This window comes from Coffea arabica, chromosome 6e, assembly GCF_036785885.1.
Source record: "Coffea arabica cultivar ET-39 chromosome 6e, Coffea Arabica ET-39 HiFi, whole genome shotgun sequence".
Taxonomy (NCBI): Eukaryota; Viridiplantae; Streptophyta; class Magnoliopsida; order Gentianales; family Rubiaceae; genus Coffea; species Coffea arabica.
Window position 1 is genome coordinate 11464991 of NC_092321.1, and position 16006 is coordinate 11480996.

General features: G+C 34.9%; 1 protein-coding gene across 1 annotated transcript; it reads right to left on the minus strand.

The window, feature by feature from the left end:
* Positions 1 to 1632: 1632 nt before the first annotated feature.
* LOC113695993 (diacylglycerol kinase 4-like) lies at positions 1633 to 11111 on the minus strand. The gene is made up of 12 exons (XM_027215271.2): positions 10431 to 11111; positions 9028 to 9150; positions 8720 to 8857; positions 8557 to 8642; positions 7924 to 8011; positions 6469 to 6544; positions 5675 to 5757; positions 4600 to 4670; positions 3792 to 3869; positions 2907 to 2994; positions 2138 to 2254; positions 1633 to 2003 (listed from the first exon to the last, which is right to left on the minus strand). Exons 1-12 carry the CDS (start codon positions 10839 to 10841, stop codon positions 1845 to 1847), a joined length of 1518 nt encoding a protein of 505 aa, XP_027071072.1. The 5' UTR covers positions 10842 to 11111; the 3' UTR covers positions 1633 to 1844.
* Between the last annotated feature and the right edge of the window lie 4895 nt (positions 11112 to 16006).

The window sequence follows — 16006 nt, forward strand, 5'->3', positions numbered from 1 at the left end:
CCTACAAAATGATCCTTCCTCTCCTCTCTAGCTTTTATATATACATATATATATATATATATATATATATATATATATATATATATTCGTGGTTGAGATTCGAAAGGTGCACATTTAGCATTCGTACATAGGACAAAGAACATCTTTCCAAGGAAATTTCCCATTCACATCCACAAGATGTTTTAAACGTCATGATCTTGAAGCCATCTACAGAAAGAATTAGCCTTTCAACATCGTTGGAGTTTGGAGTGCCTGGGCTGTCTTTAAGAATGAAGAATTGAATGTAATGCTTCTAACAGCCAATGTAGAATGGCCACACTTTAGCAGCTTGATGCCATGGAGATTGCAAAGAAACAGAGGATTAAGTAAAAGATTAAAGTTGGGCTTCAAATTCATGAATCTAAACTTTCACATGTAAATAAATATTCACATTGTCATTATTATTACTAGACCTCTTGAAAAATGCAGAGTTTCATTTTCTTTGATGAATTTCGGTGAAGAGTTTATTTGAAAGAGTTATTTAAAATAATATCGTGGCACTTTTTGTGATGTGATGCATGTAAAATAGAAAGACGATTGATAATATAACTAAAAAAAAAAGGTAATTGAGAAACGTGCTTATAATTAAAAAGAGTTAGCAAATAAATTCATATCCAAACAAACCAATTTTGTACCTTGGATTGCGTAAAGTAGATGAATAGGACTACATGATGGAACTAACTAATATAAGCCTCTCTAACTCGAACGGGTTCAGACTTTAGACACGATCCCAAAGTAAGGATAAGTCAAAAGTCTTGATGCTACCGGTTATGCATCCAAAAATCATATGCCCAGCGGCCACGGCAATGGCAACTGGCAAGAAACAAACAAAAGATTGAAACCCATTTTTTGTCATTATATCTCCAAAGATTCCAAACCGCGTATGCCAACCTGTGGACAGGTGGCTTCAATTCAATATTTACCTAATGCGTGTGTTATATAAATCAGTTAGACTCAAACTCAAACATTCGATTCTGAGAGATTTTGATTCTATCTATCCAGTCATGTTTTTATGCTAAAATCTTTCATAAAAGCCTCTGTAGAAGCTGCATTTTGCATTCAACTTTGTCAGTCATTTCTTGTAGAACACATCCCGACAGTCTATATTCCAGAATCTGCAAAAAAAAAAAAAATGATGATTCTCGCCTTTGCACGAAAACTGAAAGCTCCATTCTCTCGAGAATTTCTATAATCACGTTATTATTTTTCTTATAATCACGTTATTTTTTTTTTTTTTGTGTTGCAAAATTGATTACAACAAAAGAATCTTGAAAATTCCTATAATCACGTTATTATTTTTCCTGTTATCACGTTATTATTTTTCTCGGTGTGTTGCAGAATTGATTACAATAGAAGAATCGACGTATGCTTCTTATAAAAGAACAAGTCTACCAGCCACAAAAAAATCAGCACGCGTGATGGTAAATTTAATCGTTCCCTTCCCATACAACAAAACTGTACACGTTAAACAAGAGTATGAAAACTCATTGTACCAATGGTCTTTAATAATTGAGAAATACAGAAATTTATGAAGTAAAGCAAGACCTTTGCAATTCTTTGATGAAATCTTAATATTACTAAGTCTAATGCAAATGTGAAACTGTTGCAGACAACCAAGCGTGCAACGGGGACTTTAGTTACATGGGTTGAGAACTGCGGTGTTTGTACACAAATAGTCAAGGCAGTAAACTTTATAACATTAGGTTCAAAAAAAAAAAAAAAAAAAAGATTTACAATAATCACAGGCAGACAACCTCCCGCAATGTCATTCATAGTTGTCCAGAAAACCAGAGGAGCTGTTGAATTTAGTCTCCATGAACCATAACTGACTGAAAAGGTACCCTCTTCATTTCAACAAATGTCGAAAAATCCTGGTTTATTGGCTGTTTCCATGGCTCACCATCCATCTGCATGAAAGCTTCTTTCCATTCTCCCCCTCTGAGCTCAAAACGAATAGCTGAAGCCTGGAAAAGCCATTAGAACTAAGACTCAGTCGATCGTCAAAGCAAAAATTTAACTCCAACCAGCAAACCTAATTAAAGTGCAAAGGTCATGACCATATTTTATTTTATTTGTGCTAACACTCTGCTTGCAGTACCTGTGCAATGTGTTTGGCAGAGATCACTTCAGCCATAACCATTGAAGCATGCCATCCATGCTTCAGACCAAAAATTTCTAGCAAACCATCATCAGCATGCGCTTCAACGAAGCCTTTCTGAAAAGTAACAATTGAGGAGAAGGAAACCATATCAACATACGATAACATGCGTTCTTTGAGAACTATCTACGAAAGCTTCAAATCAAACAGTGTGTGTGGTGAACTTATGATTTAGATGCAAGAAAAAGGCAATGCAGAAGCAGCAATTCGATAGTCGAAAACAGGGAAAATATATGCAAATATCTGCAATCTACAGCAACTGTATATAACCATTTTAAAATGTGTTAAGAGAAAAGGTGAAAGTAGAAATAATTACACAATGGTATATGTTGCACTTTAGGAAATAGGAAGAAACAACAGTTGGAGCTGTTTTGCAAGTTCTACTTGATACTCTTAATCTGGATTTTAATTACAATTATAGTCACTAAATCATAAATAGATCAAAGGACTACAACATGTCAACAATTAAAATAGAAGTCCAGAATGGTCAACCAACCAGGTTACCACCATTTATGGTGATAGATGACATACAAGGGTACCATTAGCCCATTACAGTGCAATCGATATAACGTTTATTTGCATCAAAAAAAAATGCTCAATTATAAGAGAACCATTTAGTCTTTGCCAACCTTCAAATCTTTTCTGCAAGAGAGGTGGTGAGAGGCACATTACCGTTCTATTCTAAGCCTTGGGTTGGAACGACATTTACCTTTTCCAAATAGTCTGGCTTCAAATTTCCCCATGGGTTTCTTCCACTTCCATAACTAGGAAGATTTAGAGCAACTACAGATCTAACACTGCAACAAGAAATCATTACTAAGCTGAGCATATGCAAATAACAGCCACAAACTTCAGTTATCAGTTGAAAATTGTGCTACATGAAGGTTAATAAAGATAAGCCACAATATGCAATAACCGAATTGGTAACGATGTCAGGTCAAAATTGGCGGCAACAGGCTCGCATTCCAAACCGGCCCTACTACAAATAGTGTCCACTAAAAGAATCTTCTAGATGAAATGGCTTCTTCACACTGCCAGAATCCTTTGATTTGCTTACTTATCACTTGAGATCATATACAAAATTTGCATGAGAAACTTATACACCAGAAATCTGTTGGCCATCTTTGTGGATGTCACTTGCTTTGGATGTTGCAAGTAGCCGGGCTTAGTGGGGCATAAAAATCTTTAGAATATTTATAACCAATGCATGTAGAATTTTTATACCAAATCATCATGTAAGCATAAGTCAAGATGGTTAATCACTCATGTAATTTCATTGAACTCATTACTCATCAATACTACTTAGAATAACTTGCCTTGTATATTCAAAGAGATCACTGTACTTCAACGAATCCTAAAGAAAAAAAATAAAGATAATTCTATATTCTGTATCCATGCATCATTTTGTGTTAATGACTCGGGTACTTTTATTGATAGATTTCTTATCAACACTAACCATTAAATTTGAGTTCTGCAACATCTACAACATAATCTTAGACGTGCTAAATGCAATTATGTATCCGAGCATGAACAACAAATTGAGTTCTCAGAAACAACCATTAAAATCACCAAATATTTATATAGTAAAACAAACCTAGCTGGGATAGGGATTTGCTCCCAGTCTGAACAATTGACCTTCTTTATGTGTATCCTCAGAATGTTCTTAAGTCCCCTACATCGAAAAATGAATGGCAAATATCTAGTTAATTAACCAAGACAAACATACCCTATATGACTAAACAGCCAAGCTATAAATAACCTCAAAATACTTGTACAATAAGCAAAGCAACAACAGTATCAGATATCATTATTACAGCTAGTATACTTCCCAATTCTGGATAAGTCAATATTGATTCTCAGAAGAAAATACAGGAAAAACTAACACAAGGAGTACACAGGCAACTATGGTTTAACCAGTTAAGCTGTAGGTATTACAGAACATTGTGCTATGCTGACATGAAATTGTGTATGAAAGATATGGAAAACCAAACAAGCAGAACTGCAAACACATGAAACTCAAATAATAGCTAAAGACCTACTACTGCAAATATGGCAGATATAGTATCAACATACAAAAGCTACGTCAGTTAACAACCAAAAAGCCCTTGTTCAGGATGCTTCTTTCTCACAGCAGAAAGGAGAAGCTACTTTTAGCATTTGTTAACAATGCATCCAAAGACTAACCGAAGAAAAACTCCCTCCTCATCTCTTCCAAATTTCAAGTAGAATATAAGATGCATTAGCATTTTATGACAATATTGACATACATTTCAAAAGAGAGTAGATAGCAAAAGATGACTTTAATGCACCACTCCATAAAACTTTCAGACTCGAATTAGATGTGAACATAAAAGACAAACAGACAAAACAAAATGGCAAATCAGAGGAAATTACATCCTGACCTCAAACTTGGATCACTGCTGCAGGGTGTGAAGAACCATCCTTGCTTGCAACTATATCCTGAGTAAATTAACTGCAGCCGAAGAGGTAAGCAAAGACTATTAGTATTGAACATGCTAAATTTAATAAATATAATTTCAGCATCAATCATAATGAAGCTTCAATTACTATGTCACCTAATAACTTTTATTTTCATGAACGAAGATCAATAATGCTAAAAGAAGCCTACAAGAGTTTTAGTATCATCTATATTCAAATAGATATCACAAAAAATTTAATACCATTTTGGAATTAATACTTCATAGCTGAATTTATTGACTAAACTTTTTTGTTTTTGGACATCTATATATTCTGAAGAAACTGAAGGACTTCAACTCACAATTAGATGGAAAAATTATTAGGTTTATATATTTACATAAAGCACATGTGAATATGTGTAAGCTATAAAACCACCAGAGACAATAATGTATGAAATGAATAGTGGATAGACCCACAGAAACCAGAAACATTCCAGTGACAAATTCTCAGAATTTGATGTATTATCTCATATAAGCTGAAGCAACTGAAAAGCCCCATTACCATATGGAGCTAAAATTGAAGAAGAATCTTAGTGGGAAAGTTTAACATGCATATAATCCCAAAATGATCAAAAAAATAAATTTACTAGCCATTCATTTCACCAGAAAAGAAATAACTTGACAAACAGTCATGAAACTATAGAGGATGAATTATAACAGAATTTACAACTGATTTCCTTCAAATAGTTAATAGCAACTGTGAGGTATCATTGGATGATGCCAGTTTATTTAAATGAAGATATATAGGCAATTGATCCTATTTAACGGCAGAAAAGGTAGCCAAAACATGACTGATATCAGAAAGACAAACAATGGGGCTCTTGAGCATTCTTAAGAATAGACTCCGATTACCTGTTGACAACAACTTCAGAAAGTAATTGATAGGCTGGAAAAATAACTCAAAAATTTTGTAACTGAAGTCAGAAAAGTTAAGTTTTACATACATTATCCTAATTATGTAATTAAACCTTTTAACTAAACACAGAAGGGTGCCACTAACCTTGTTAGAGAGAGGACCTTGAGCAAGATAAGGCTTTTCATTGCGTAAATGGTGGAAGCCATAGGCAACCTGGGCATCCATCCCTGTAGTCAAACTGAAAAAGTGAATAATTTTACCATGACCATCTGTCTTTCCATAAAAAAGACACAGATGCAAAAAGATATCACAATCATCGTCATCATCATAGCAATGAAAGCAATGGAGAAATTTTAACGTCATTAACTTCACAATAGTTCCTGTTTTTCTTTTTTTCTCTCTCTTTTGTTTCCAATACATATTTCCTCAGCTCTTCAAAAGGTGTCAGACTTAGAATGCCAGGAAAATAGTAGATCTTTTGAAAGCAACATTCGTTTGAAGGAAAAGAAATACAGAAAACAAAAAAGGAAGATGGCTTAAGGTATAGGACTGTTCTATCGCTGTTTATTAGCAAATTAAAGATTTGGGCTTCCTAGGTTGAGGATATATTCAGTAACAACTGTAACATCAGGAAAAAGCAAATTAGCTTCAAGAAAATCAACTTAGTAAAACAACAATAGTCTAATTTTTTTGGCCTATTGAGGCTTGCCTCTAGTTTATCTTAGAGACAGCTACAAGCTTCACCTTGTTGGAGAATATGACAGAAGAAGACGATATACAAGGAAACCACAGTACAAAGTGGATTGTAAGATACAAGAGATCCATCGTACAATATGATAACTTATGAAGTCGTCAGAAAATTAATCAGAAGATCAAACACTTGCTAGAATAAAATCACATGCAAATTTGTAATCTTTCTTCAGATTAAACAAGGATACCTATGCTAAAGTAATTATAGAAGACCCCTTGATAGCAAGACATCATCTCCGGCAGCTCCCCTTCAACCTCCAATCCCTTCACAACACAGACTAAGGTTGAATCACGAAGAAAAAAGAGTGCAGGCAATAATTCAAACAGAGCTAATTTGGAATAACAACTCAAAGAATCAGGAAGGGAGACAATAGAACACTTAGCAAATTCAGTTTTGACTGAAACCAGATAATAACAAAAAAATGAAAATACAGAAAATGATCTTCACCATACAATTATGCATATCCATACTTCTGTACATGAACATCATATCTATAGACACAAATATACTCAGATGTCCACCTATGCACATGTATGTCACTGATAAACAGCTTGGTTCCCAAAAATCCACCCTTACAAATTCCACTTCCCACCCAAGTGGACCCAAAACAGCGAGGGGTAGAGAGAGAGAGAGGATGAAGAACGAAACAGCAAGAAGGAGAGCATAAAAAATGCATTTATATAGTGGACAGTTACATCTGCATTAAAAAACCTTACTAAAGAATGCCGATTTACACTGTCATGTTATCGCCAAAGGAAGTTCACGAGGAAAAGAATCCAAAAGAAAAACCAAAAGCAATCAAACAGTGAACTTTTTCTCCCTGAAAATGTGGCATCATAATTGTGATAACTAGGTACAAGGAAAAACAAATCAGGACCCCAAAAGTCTTGGATGTATTATAAAAACCCAATACTTGGCTTAGAACTCTTCTACTTAAATGAGTAAAAAGGAAGACACTATCAAGCGCCCAAGTTTCTTTTCAAAAAGACAGGAAAGTTTCAAAACTCTAAGGTCCAGACCTGCATTTCATACAAAACTTCCCTCGATGAGACCGGTAAATAATCTTCTCACCTTTGAGCATACTTTCCAATATATACTTGAGCGTCATGAGTTGAGTCATAAAGAAGCGAATGAAAATGACAGGACAATTCTGTTCCTTTTGCCAATGGCAGGGATCTGCATCGTGATAGTCAAAACTGTGCCCATCTACCTTTCTTAGTAAGGTACAAAAGTATACAAGTATATCAATATTGTCTCCAAATTACTTAAGTTCCTGAACCTGTGGAAAAGCTGAAGGCCTTGTGCAAAAGTTTTAGCTTAACCCTCCGGACAATATTATTAACATGACAACAAGTGGATTTCAATTTATGGACTCAGGATTAAAAGAGGCAATCACTATCTACTCGACATGATATTCAGCAGATCTAACACTTGCTATCAACTATATTATAACATCCCGTAAAACATTTCTCATCCTACTCTTTCTAATCTTAACAGTAACATGAAAGGATGAATGAACTCCTATACATCTAAGTTCAACAGCATCATGACAATTTGCAGCCAGAGAAATGGGTTAAACTACATGGGCAAAAAAAGCAAACAATCAACACTAACATATTTCTAGTGCAATTTTTTTAACCACCTCATCAAGAGCTATCTCTTCACACTGCTTCAAAGAATAAGGAGTCTCCAATGCTTCACCAGCAGGCATTGATAGAACAAGATTCCAACTGCATATGAAAGTACATTCAGAAAACGTCTAGGAAGACCATATTTAACGAGGTATTTTGACTGAAAAAGAAAGGATGGTTACAGAAAATGCATAGACCCATAAACAGAAGCTTCTCAATTCCATTATGAGTGCATAAGCATCTATATAAACCATTAAAGCAGAAAAAGGAAACCAAAAAAGATGCCACTAGGTTACTTTTGAATGTTTTCTACTTGTCAAAATGACGATGCAATCAGCAATCAGATCCATTAATAGTTTTACCATCCATTTGTAGTTTTGCTAGTTAAACATATAATAAGTACAAGAGACCTCTATTGACAATATTTCAAACATGGCTGAAGAGATACAACCCTTGCACCCCCTCCCCCACTCCAAACAGAAAATGGAAGAAAACATTTTCAAGTAACCTAAGGCTCTAACATATCTAATTGGGCTGTTAAATTTCAACAAAATAGAGTTCAAACATGTAAAAAGTTGTTGTGAAAGAAGCAGCAGAATCAGAAGACAGAATATACTAGGGGGCAAAGTAATCACAATACTAACCTATCAAGCCGGCATGTTGGACCATTTGGAACGCTATCAAGTGTTCGTTTGATGGCTGATTTCCAGTTAAAAGGAAATGAACCACCCTGAAACAGTTTAAGAGAAAACTCAGGAATGACAGAGAGGAGAAACCCTGGAAAGTAGATGCAGATGAAAGGCTTACCCAACCAAAACTCCTTGATAGATCATTTCCTGTACCAAGTGGAATAATTGCTGTAGCTGGAACTGGATTGCGGCCCTGTTTATGCAGCTCCCCTAGACATCCAAGCACCCATCCTACAGTTCCATCACCACCTGCAACCTGTCAAATTAGCCTACCAACTTAATCTCCTCAAACTGAGATATTCAAAATCTTAAGACAATAGAATACGCGGCATTCTAGCTGACAAATTTGAGCAAAATTTCAATGCTTAAACAATATATTCAAAGTTCATATAAAGAAAAACTTTCAGTTTGAAAAAGCATCCATACCACCACCCTAAGCTTCTGTCGGACCTCATTAGCACAGCTGTCGCCAAGAGTAGAGAACTTCTCCAGGCAACCCAATCCATACTGAACAAATTCATGTGGCTTCACAAGGGATAGGTCATAAACCTGGCAGCATTTCAGAGAAAGGAAGCAAATTTATACCAAAGAGTAATCACAATTGAGGAGAGGACACAGAAACATAAGGGGATAGCAAACAAAACCTATCTGGTTAACGTTCAAGCTGTAAAGTTTTGGGTTCCAGCTCGAGATGAGTTTAATGTTGTTGACAAAAACTTCATGGGAAATGGGAAGGCCACTTTGCAAAGCAAACCATAATTTCAAATTATCTCCCGTGGGAGAGAAAATATTGATGATGCTCAGTGAATGGCATGTTCTAAATTGAGAAATACCAAATTTCAAGAAAAAAAGTTGGTACACCAGACCTTTTGCTTTCCTAGAAGTCGAACTAAATTTTTGATATTTAAATCTCCAAAAATGAGAGAAAGTAGATAGATTTCACTAAAGTTCGTGAATCTATCCAGGAAATCAATCGAAGGTAATAAAAAAAGAAAAAGTCTTAAAGGTTTTTTTTAAAAAAATATAGTCTACTAATTCAAAGTACATGATAAATTACGATGTTTGTTCTTTAAAAAAGAGAGAGAGAGAGAGAGAGAGAGAGCTTATATGCTCCTGGAGCAAATTTAACCCTTTTCACTAAAGATTGAAAAATGCATTGCTTATTCCTGATCCTACAACGGGAGGTTAGATACTCTCAGTCCCATGCTCTAACCCGGCTTCCTCCTCCCTCCTAAACAATTTTTTTCTGAAAAACAAAAACAAACAAAAACACCTTTTGCCTGATACTTACCACCAACTAGATATAGCAAAAATTCCATGGCAAAACCTTAAAACTCGACTTCAATAAAATCCCACATCTAAGTACAAACCCACTACCAAACCACATTCCACCCACAAACCTAACTGTCCTAAACCAACCTCCTTCCCAAGAAAAAGGTACAAAAAAAAATGTAAAAGTTAAAAAAAAAAAAACCTGAAATCACTAGTACACTAGGACAAGCATAAATCATTCTGATAACTAATAAATTCAAAAATAAATCTTTTTGAACATTACCACTTCAGCAGGTGCACACGGGTGGCTTCCCAGGTAGTAAGAGAACTAAATGAGAAGACAAAGCAGTCTCCATGTACCAAACCAGCTAGTGGACCCCACACAGTACGTGATTACGTAAATATACACAAAACCAGTCATACATAAACGTATGCAAATGCCAAAAAGGAACAACCAAAAATCGGAAAAAAAAATAAGAAATACAAAAATAAATTTAAAAAAATTGAAAAAAAATGGAGGAGGAGGAGAAAAAGTCAAAGACGGAGCCACCTCTGACCTGTTCTTCACCCATGAGACACTGCAACCGGTCTTTAAGCTCCGGCCCATGTCGCCCACCGCTTTTGGAATTAATAAAAACGATAAGTGGGCCCTCCGGCGGGGTCGAAGCCTCGGCGCCGGCAGCATGCGCGGCGTCGAAAAGAACCTTGGCGGCGGGGGCATTTACATCTTTAGCAAAAATGGATTCTTTCATGGCTATCCGTAGATATTCCGGAATAGTGATCTTCTTCCGTAGCTCCTCTTTTGGGATCCGGATACCCGCCAGAGTGCACCCTTTCAAGGACTCGATGACCGACGACCTCCCCGACGACGTGGCGGCACCGGCGAGAGGTTGCCGGGATGTTGCTGACGATGAGTTGGTGGTATCTCGCGCCGAGGATGCTGCTGCTTTCATCCTCGGTGAGTCCATTTGGTAACGGGTGGAGCAGAATTACGGTTCCGCCCTTGCTTAATTTTGTGGGAATGGGAATACGGGGGGGATCAGATGCGGAGAAGTTTGATGTTAGATATTGGAATGAACAAGTTCGGATTCTACATATAGAAGTCAAGTATCTACTGTATTCACAGAGACGAATTCTACGTATCTCTGTATATCTGTACGTCTATTACTAGTATAAGTTAAGAGAAGAGAAGAGAAGAGAAGAGAAGAGAAGAGGAGAGGCAGAAGAGGGAGATGGATAGGGAAAGAAGAAGGCTGGGAAAAATGGTCGGACTTTTGAATTATGGTTTTGTTTGTTTTCAGTGGAGATTTGCTGGATTAGATTGACCTCGTGGACAAAGTTATCTACGGAAATGACACCATTCTGTTTCCAATTAACAGTGTACTATAAAAACTTCTTTCAGTTCTAGTTTTTTAACTGATTTTGCTTCCAACCGTCATCCTTGCGGAGTGGACGCGGTGAATTCAGGTGTCATTTGCTCGTAATGTAGAGCACACACAGCTCGTTGGATTCTGTAATGTGGGTAAGCATGCAAAGATTCTATTTAAGGTTGGTGGCAAAAAGAAAATGATGAAGAGGAGATGTTTTTCGGGTATATATGGGATGGTACGACTGTGAATTAACGTGTTTTTATAAAATCACGTGCACTATTTCGGGTTTGGGATGTTTTCTTGTGTTATTTGGTATGCAAGTGTACAATGTTGTCAAATTAGTGACTGATTAATTCATTCGCGTACATCAATATCATATTTCACATACTTATGAGTGCATAATATATTATTTGATTTTGCATCAAATATTATTGTACTGATAAATACAATAACTAGACGATATTGAACAGAACGTAATAATTTGTATTTTCTTTCAAATCTTGTACCAAACCAGGATTCGCCCAATAAGGAAAAGAATCACAGTACATTTTAATAAATTAATATGTTATTTCATCTTTCCTATTATTATTTTTTTTTATAAAACAAAAGCCAATATTATTATTAATAAACTAATTGAAAATTGTCCAACACGATTTATTTGACAAAAAAACTGCAATAATAATAGAAAATACATAGAACATATCACAAATTCATTTGATTTGAAAAATTATTAAATTTAACAAGAAAGATTACATTATGAATCACATACTATCACAATCTGATTAATTACAGGAATTGCACCATAAATATCTGTGCATGTATATTCTCACGGATCTACAATTCAATTGGTTCAAGTTCAAAAATGATGTTAAAATCTGACGACGAGAAGATTTGAAAATTTTCAGATCTAACGTATAGAGACCATTGATTAAGTAGATACAATTGGTTAAGTAGTCATTTGGGTACAAGAAGATTCTTTCTTTGTAATAGATTCCAAATGATGTAGTATTTGTTAAAGTGCTGGCAATAGAATGAACTGTGTGGGCCACAAGCACTGATGGTTTGGTAATGACATCAATGGTGACTATTTGAGCGCATCTAAATTTTGATGCAATTTAAAATCGTTATCAAACAAGGACTTTCGTGAATGTACATATCCTTAGATTCCTTTCCCTAGCGGTAAATATTCAGGGACCTCATATTGTTCACCAAAAAACATAGAGTATTATTTGGAATATTTACTGTAGTATTTTTTATGATATGATGTATGCGAGATAAAAAATAATTGAAAATATAAAAGATGAATTAAAAAATATGTTTATGATGCAAGCGAAATATTATTTGGGATAATTTGGCAATCCAAACACACTCGGTACCATTAATTTGTTTAAAACAAGGAAGAAAAACACCATTTATTTTAGTACAAGGGAGGTCTCAAGAGAACTCCAAGTTTTGAACGGAGAAGGGGGAAAAATTAAATTTGAGAGTCAAATCAAGAAACTCATAATTTCCTGATTAATATCTCCATCAAGTGTAGAACTCGAAAAATTTCACCAAAAATATATAGGAGATATATTGGATAAAAATTAATGTATATGTAGAGGCAATTTACACACATACATAAATGGCATATGTTAAAAAAAATGATAACAGCAGTTGAATTTATGCCTCAAATAATAAAGATCATCATTTTTCATTGGTTATGTTTAGTAATGAGAAAATTTTTAGAGCAATGTAATAGACCATTTGGTTTCATTGGCCTATTGTATATGCCATTTATGCATCATGAACACGAGGACCACAGGTGGCGTTTATCAAGGATTGAGACGGCAGTCAAGTTGTACCACATTAATATCGAATAGTACTAATACATTTCTTAATCATCATTTGAATGGGTCTGAAAAATGGAGCTGTTGCACTTGCACAGTTGCACTTCTGGAAAAAAGAATAGTAGCAATAAGTTGGTTATTAAACGCCCCCAACTTAATGTCCAACATCTAGAAGCAGCGGCCTTTCACAAAAATCAACTCTGCAGGCTTCTCTTGTGGCTGTTGGATGACTTTGAATCTCTATTCCTATTTCATTAAACTTCTTATCGTATACGCGGAATTATGGATCAACTGAGGTGTGTGTATATCTAGAAAAGAAAAATTCGAAGCTGAATTGCCAAAGTCTATAAGTCAAGTCAATGGAACGGGACGGTCTTCCTCGCCAACAGTAAACATTCATTTATTAATTTCATGAAACTTCAAGTCCTCGTATTTGATCTTAAACGCAAAAAGAAAACAATTGATAGGAAAGTTCGCATACACCTTTCCTCGAGAAATCACGCGGGTCCGTTGAATGGAAGTGTAGTATTTTTTTTTTTTTTTTTTTTTTGTCAACTACGGTACATTTGTATAACCTACTCTATCCTAATTTAGGGGGAGGGGAGCCTAAAGAAACTGTTGTAGGGGTTAGTAGGTATACAGACCCCAACTGAATGGAAGTGTAGTAGTTCTGTATAATTTTCAATTCAAACGGACTCCGGGTATGACAGTTCGATTTAATCGGTCCAACTCATGCACTACAAAAGAAAATGGGGGAAAGAGGGGTATTCCTGTAGTTTGGCTGAGAATGTAAGGATTAATGCGGGAAAGGGACCAAGGCAAAGACGGTTACAAGCTCTGGTGTGGCGGGAGAAAGTGGATTTCCGGCTTTCCCACGAGTTGGCAGCCGGTACTGAGTTCTGAGTTCTGAGTTCTGACGCGACCCAGGTGTGGTGATGAAATGATTGTTTAGTCATTCAAAGAAAGTCGGCTTTCCAGTTGCGTGGTTTCAAATCCGGGAATCATTCCCTTCCCTTCTCTATCCCTGTCTGTACCTTTTCTTGCATTTTTCTTCTATTCTTTCTTCTTCTTCTTTTTTCTCTTTTTTTTGGGTAAGTATCTATTTGTTCTTTTCTTTCTCTGGGGAAATCGTTACTGTATCTAAGGTATTTTTTAATGTATTTTTCTTTCATGCTTTTCCTTTAGGATATCTAATCACTGATGAAATGGAGATGGATTGAGTCGGTGAAATATTCTGACCTTATTCATGGGTTTTGGAATGTTGCCATTTTAATTCAATTCTTCTAAAGAGGAATGAGGAAGCGTGACTCTTGCCAAATCTATTCAAATACTAAAATGTGATTTTGCTTTAATAAATACCTTCTGCATTCAACTTTCCTCGAAGCATTAAACAAACAAACAAACAAAATGTCAACAAAAACACCTGTAGTCACATAACATCAAAGTATGCATTATTCATATTAAATCGATAAGAAAAGCAGTACAAGAACGCAGAATTTTGTTTTTAATCCCTAAGGTTGTGTTTGGATTGCATTTTCCATGATTTTTCATGGAAAAATTACTATAGCGATTTGATGTATGTGAGGAAAAAAGATAATAGGGAAATGTGATCACGAAAAACGACATAAAATTTTCCGACGAAAAACTGCAATCCCAGAAAGTTTCCCAATTTTTTCTACAAATTGTGTTTATTAATCATCGTAAGTAAATTCCTTCCTCGTGGAATCTCTTATACCTAAACGAATTTGAAATCAATTTTTAGTTTAAATTTACTCATTTTATAATCCATCATCTAAGATCCTTTTTCGGATCCAAACGCAACCTCAATTGCGTGGTAATTTTAATACTTTAGTACCATTTTGTTTATTAAACCTTAATTAATTCACTTCCAAAAGTATAGGAATATTCCATTAACTAATCACAGTTCACATGCATGACTTATCTTGCGCAATGACTGAGGATATTTGCGAATTGGTGTACACTATTTTTAAAATTTTTTATTGCAGCAAATCTTTTGGTCCATGAAGTACTCATAAACACGTAATTGCAAATGAGATAAACTATCTTATCAAAACCAAATAAGTTACTGAACTCTTATTAGAAAAACCAAACCCATTAAGCATATATCGAACTACGAACCAAGAATTGTTTAAATACGGAGTCCGATGGGCAAGATCCATGAATCATCATGAAGTCTTAAAGGTGTGTTTGGATTGCAGATATTCAAAGAAAAATTGCTACTTTTTTTATAAACATATTTTTTAATTATTTTTTTGTTTCACGTATATCAAATCGCTATTGTAATTTTTTTTTATTTAAATTCAGACAAATGCAATTGAAACAAAGCCTAAGTTTAACAAGATCGAGAAGTCACTGTCTCTGATTTTGACAAAAAAAAGAAAGAAAGAAAAGAAGTCACCAGCTGATTGACTCATGTTACTAAATGCCTCTTTTTTATATATATATATTAACTACTGATGAGGACAATGAAGGGTTTTGTTTGGATTCACATAATTTCAGATAAAATAATTTACTTCACAAATTTTAATTATCTTTTTATCTTTTCAATCACCTTTTCATCTCACATACATCACATCATAAAAAGTACTACGGTAATTATCTCAAATAAATCATTCAAATAAACTCCTATTCAAACAAACCCGATATTCCATAACGACATTTGTCTTGATTCCTGAAGTGTCATCTCCTTTTACGGAATAAAAATGTAATGTATGGTTGCAGACCAATTCGGAAGCCAGTAGTTTTTTTAATATATAAAAATAATTTAGATTGCATAGGTTTTCCTCCGAGATTATTTGTTTATAAATCTTTTTTATCAGAAGAACAACATGCATGAATTCCAAAAATGGTTTTCATTTTAAAAAAAATTTAAGCACAAGTTTCTTACCAATTTTTTTTCTCTTTTTGTAAGGT